Here is a 5,192-nt window from a genome sequence, read left to right on the forward strand (position 1 = left end):
CCAGTAACACAGTAGGTAGTATGGTCATCACAATGAGGACAGCAGTAGATGCTGTATAATGCTGCTCAGCTCTTTATTGTCATTTTGTATAATTCTTGGGTAAAGGTTGTTTCTTAAGCTTTTAAAGATTATTGCTCCCAAATTTCACAGTGCTTTGGTTTATTTTTATTCTGGCTGCCAAATGGAATTTATTAATCGCTACCACCTCTACAAATTATTAGTGGAATTTGGGGCAATACCAGTAGTTACAGAGATATTGGCAGCTGGTATTGTATTTGCTTGTACTGTGGGAGGAGGTCGAGAAGGAGGATTGCTTGGAGGAGGCCTTGTAGGAGGATTGGCTGGAGGTCTATGGTGTGGAGGACGTGGTATATAAGGAGGATAAAAACCAAAGGGAGGAGGAGGGGGTGGTGGACCAAATCCTGGACCAAAGGGAGGGGGAGGAGGAGGAGGAGGAGGAGGAGGGGGGGTGGACCAAATCCTGGACCAAAATGTGGAGGGGGTGGTTGACCAATTCCTGGACCAAAGGGAGGGGGAGGAGGAGGAGGAGGTGGTGGTGGTCGTCGTCTAGGATCATGTCCTCTGGGGCCTCTGTGACACTCACCAGACTGTGGGAGAAGGAAAATAAACAATTTTAAGTTAGACATTTCACAGAATTATTAGCACATATACTTTCTGAGCTAGGTGTAATTTAAGGTGGCTTCTAAAAGTCCAGTTCTCCCAAGATATGTGATGTCTTGAGTTTATCATTTATGTTCTTTTAAAACAAATTCTGTAATTCTGGAAACAGAAGATGTTAGAGATTTCATGTTGTAGGGAATGATGTATTGACTTATAGTAAAGGTTCTTTGCACTAGAAAGAAGTAGATGGCAGTTAGCTATATTAGATGGTAGTGGCTTCTGGCTCATGACCTGCAAAAAAACGGGGACTCTTCTCATGGCCCCTTTCTACTGTCTTGGTCTTTACCCATATTTCCCCTGATCTTGATACATTCATTGACATTATAGTCTAGGAAGTGAAGAGATAATACATGGTACTTGTCTTCTGAGCATTAGTTACTGTGCTTACTACATTTTACCAGTTTCACCTGCATTTCTGAAAGTTTCCTATTATATTTCTTTTAAAAATCAAAAAAATAAATTTGAAGGGAAACTGGTGGGGATGCAATAGAAAGAAAAAAGAATGATATTGAGTAAACTAGTCCAATGTGGGTAAGAAGATTATGGATCTATGTTGGGGGAGACTAGTGTGAGATCAAGGAAGCCCACCCAATTGGAATATGAAAATCCTACACGGAAGCTTGTTACTTCATGTTAATTAAACATTAAACAAAATTGGAGCCACTCAGCACTATGATGCAGGATGGAATTTTATGAAGTATGAAATGATGGCCATGGGATGAGGATGGAATTGACTTCCAGGTTCCTTTTCTGCCTGTTGAGTCACCGGAAAGGAGGACGTGTCTAGGCCAAGCATAGACTTTGCTATGACAATAAGCTTCTTACAGTCCTAACTTGTGGTAATTTATTATGCAGAAACAGAAAATGGTTACATGTTTCTAAGTAAAAATATCCTCAAACCACTCTGAGAATATATTTTCCCCTTTGGTCTGAGCCTACAAGGTATCAGTGAAAGTTCAGATGTCATTGAATGGAAAGAAAAGATCATGGAAAAAATCTTAAGCTGTTTTAGTAGACATGGTCACTGAAATCAATCCCAAATGGAAGTAGTTGCCATCCAGGATTGAAAAATGTCTCTGTGATTGGGTTACCTCACTCAGGATGATATATTTTAGTTCAATCATGAACACCCTTAAAGAGAAAGGGGAGGAGGAGGAGGGAATGGGGGCTTATATTCAGGAGACCAGGAAAGGAAATAATATTTGAAATATAAATAAAAAAATCCAATAAAAGAAAAGAGAAAAGAAAAATGTCCCTGTAATTCAAGAGCTTAGGATTGTTCTGGGTTTTATTTCCAATAAATTAAAAAATATGTTACAGATTTTTACTTGAAGGAAGATCTTAAACCTAGCATTGGCGCTAGGTACAGATGTGCTTCCTGTGCGTCTATAGACAGAGAATTTACAATACAAGGTGTTACAAATATAGGCCAAAGGTGTGCAGAATACTCCTCTTTGAAGTGTAAATGCTGTGGTTGTAGTTCTGCCTCTGTTGCCTCTGTCATGTTCCCACTGCAAGACTAAAACTCTGGGTTTTGTCCTTTGAAAATGACAGTCATACATGTTTCAAAATCCTGGAGTCCCAAAGTTTGTCATGTGGTACTGAGATTCATGCCTAAGCTCTCGTTTGCTGTAAGTGACTTAATGTTGCCTAGGGGCCTAGCCAGTGCTTGCACAGCCCTTGGTGAGTGCTTAGTGTCTCGTTTGCTATGCTAATTAAATTTAGTGAAGTTTCTTAAGCTTCAGTGTTAAAAATAATCACAGCTGAAAGGCGTTGGCGGAAACAAATGCATTAGGAAGGTGGAGTCTTTGGAGAGATGAAATGTTAAGAGTTGTTTCAGTGTCAGGGAAGTCTTTGAAATGAGGTGGGAAGACTCTAGAACATATAGGGCCATGTCAAGTAGAGGGACAGTATGTGCTCTTGTTCCTGTGCTGCTGATCCTAAGTCCAGCTTGTCTCTAGATCATAAGTTGGAGAGAATCCCCATTCATTCACTTATTTGTTTAGTTCTTTCCCTAATTTGTCATCTGACATATTGCCTTCTGCAATTCTAAAGTTCAAGCTAACCCTAAAAACTTGTCCCCTCAAGTTTAATTTTGTGAGCAGTCACAGAAGATGCCAAGGACAGTTTATGGCCAGACTTTTGTCCTTAGGCACTGCCTTATAATCCTCTCTAGTTTCTTTTGTCTGCCCTTTCCAGTTTTGTAGAAGTTTGTAAGGTTCCACCTTGATACCAACTTTCTCTCTTTCTTTCTCTCAGCTTTCTACCTCAACTTGAGACCCCATATTTACCTGCAGATGACCCCCTCTTACTTCACCAAAAGGTCACAGCCTGTAGCAATGAACTCCACTGTCTAAGCCTTGCAGCCTGTAAAGTCACTGATGAGTTCAGGGAACAACTTCTCCATTGTTCCTTGGGGGGTTGACTTCCTTTTACTCTGTAACAGTATGTCACCTCATTCAATGAGCACACTTCATTTAGAAAATGACCACACCTATGTCCAGTCACCCAACACCATCCCAGAGCTTTGCACCTTCTCCTCAGTTCTGTTTTGCCTGCTCTTAGCCTCTCTCATTTTTTTCTGATATGTATTTGGTTAAAAACGTTCCTCAGAAAATGAACCTCATTTAACATCATATCTACTTAAAGACCTTGCTCCCCAGGATCTTTCTACTGCCTGTTTTTACTCTGACCTCATTCTTCCTTTGCATCTCTGTAGGAAAGATGAGGCATGTGTGCCCTGTTCATGCCTCATGGCCCCTCACAGTCCTGTTTGTCTCTTTCCTCCTACATGCCCTATATCTTTTATTCATATTTTCGATGAACTATATTATTTCATGATGCATTTATGTTACTAGTGCTCTCTCTATCTTATTACTTCATTCACTCATGTCAGACATTGGTTACAACGTGTGCCATTTTAAATGTTGATAACTGTTTGCAAGGTCATTCAGAATTTTAGTTTTAGTTACCTAGGCATAAAAGGTGGGAAAAATAGTTCACATTATTTTTCTTTTTGATGCAACTTAATAATGAGCTGAACATATCCGTATTTCCCTTTGGTCATCCTGATATTGATCTGAATATTATGCAGTAGTAAACTTTCTGGGGGTATATCTGTTATTTTCCTAATGATTTATTGCAAACTCTGTGACTATTAAAATAGGTTTTCAAAATGGAAATTAAACTACTTGATTGGCATTTCATCAGTAACTTGTAGTTTGTCTATATTAGGAAATGCAAATAAATAATGGTAAAATATCTGACATAAAAGTTAAGAAGAGAGCATGAAGGTTTGTGGAAGGGACCTGTGATACTCACCAGGAAGCATCCTATGAGAACCCAAAGGCCAAACACCAAATACAGTGGCTTCATCTTTTGGTAGCCTCTGAATGGAAGCACAATGACTGGTTAGCATCATTTATACAACAAAATGGTATTAGTCGGAACATGGTCTATATGTTGTGCAGCGTATTTTAAAATAACCCTGAATTTTATCTTGGACTCAGTATTAACAGCATAATATTGTCAGGTCATAACATCTGACTCTAAAATGATGGGCCTAATTTTCATTTTTGTCTTGTGAGCTGATGCAGGAACAGTGCCACACCTTTGTCCTTGAAGAGTCTGAGCAACAGAAGATCTAAAAAAGAAGGCTTTGGCTTAACATTGATTATTTAGAGATGGATGTTTTCTATTCGTGCATTTTGTTTTATTTTAAACTCGCAGTTCTACAGCATCAAGTTTCTGTAAATTCATATTTGAGATGCTACCACTTTAACTTGATTATGCTTAATTTCTTATGACATGTAATAGCTAAGGAAGAAGTCTTCCTACTAAATACAGCAAAGATCAAAGAATGACTTAATAGACAAGTTTTGACAGTACACTGGGTCATTTTGTGTGCAATGAAAGTTCTCAAATCTGCTTTCTTTTATGCAACTGTGTTCAATCAGCAAGTTGGACAGAACCAAACAGAATTATTTAGGTCTATTTTCTTCTCAGTTATCTCAAGGATTGTGATAAGTTTCTGGAGCCAGACTGTGTGAATCCTTCCTTCACAGCATTGCACAGTGGTCTGTCACATCCTCTAGCCAACCCTGCTGATATTGTAAATATGGGAGTTGACTAGTGCAAACCTGGGAAGAATCTTAGGAACAGTTTTTCCCTGGGAATTATGAGCAAATGTCATGTATTGGGTTTTCCTAAGTTATATTTCATATGATGCTTAAAGCAAGCAAAATTATTTGCAAATGTATACTTTAGAATAATTCCCTTTCAAAATACATCTGAGAATAGCCCTTTGTTGAGAATGTTAAAGGTGCAGGAAGGAGAAAAGGGTACGGCACTTTGGTGGCCTTACTATCCTAAGTGGTCAACACGAATACTTTTCTGCTGCTTGCATAAGTTTTCAAAATGTAATACATGTGGTGACTCACAGTTTCATGTAGATACTTATTCTTGCAGTATTGAAACAAGAATATCATTTTTTTAAGTTGCACTGTCTTTAT

The 5,192-nt window shown here is 38.7% G+C and overlaps 1 protein-coding gene across 1 annotated transcript; it reads right to left on the minus strand.

Annotated features, from left to right (window-relative positions):
• Window positions 1–207: 207 nt before the first annotated feature.
• On the minus strand, window positions 208–4,056 carry LOC116912629 (submaxillary gland androgen-regulated protein 3A-like). The gene is given in 3 exon segments (XM_032916747.1): window positions 208–465; window positions 468–608; window positions 4,003–4,056. Coding segments are annotated over 3 exon segments (453 nt in total).
• Window positions 4,057–5,192: the final 1,136 nt, after the last annotated feature.

Source organism: Rattus rattus, chromosome 11, assembly GCF_011064425.1.
Source record: "Rattus rattus isolate New Zealand chromosome 11, Rrattus_CSIRO_v1, whole genome shotgun sequence".
NCBI classification, from domain to species: domain Eukaryota; kingdom Metazoa; phylum Chordata; class Mammalia; order Rodentia; family Muridae; genus Rattus; species Rattus rattus.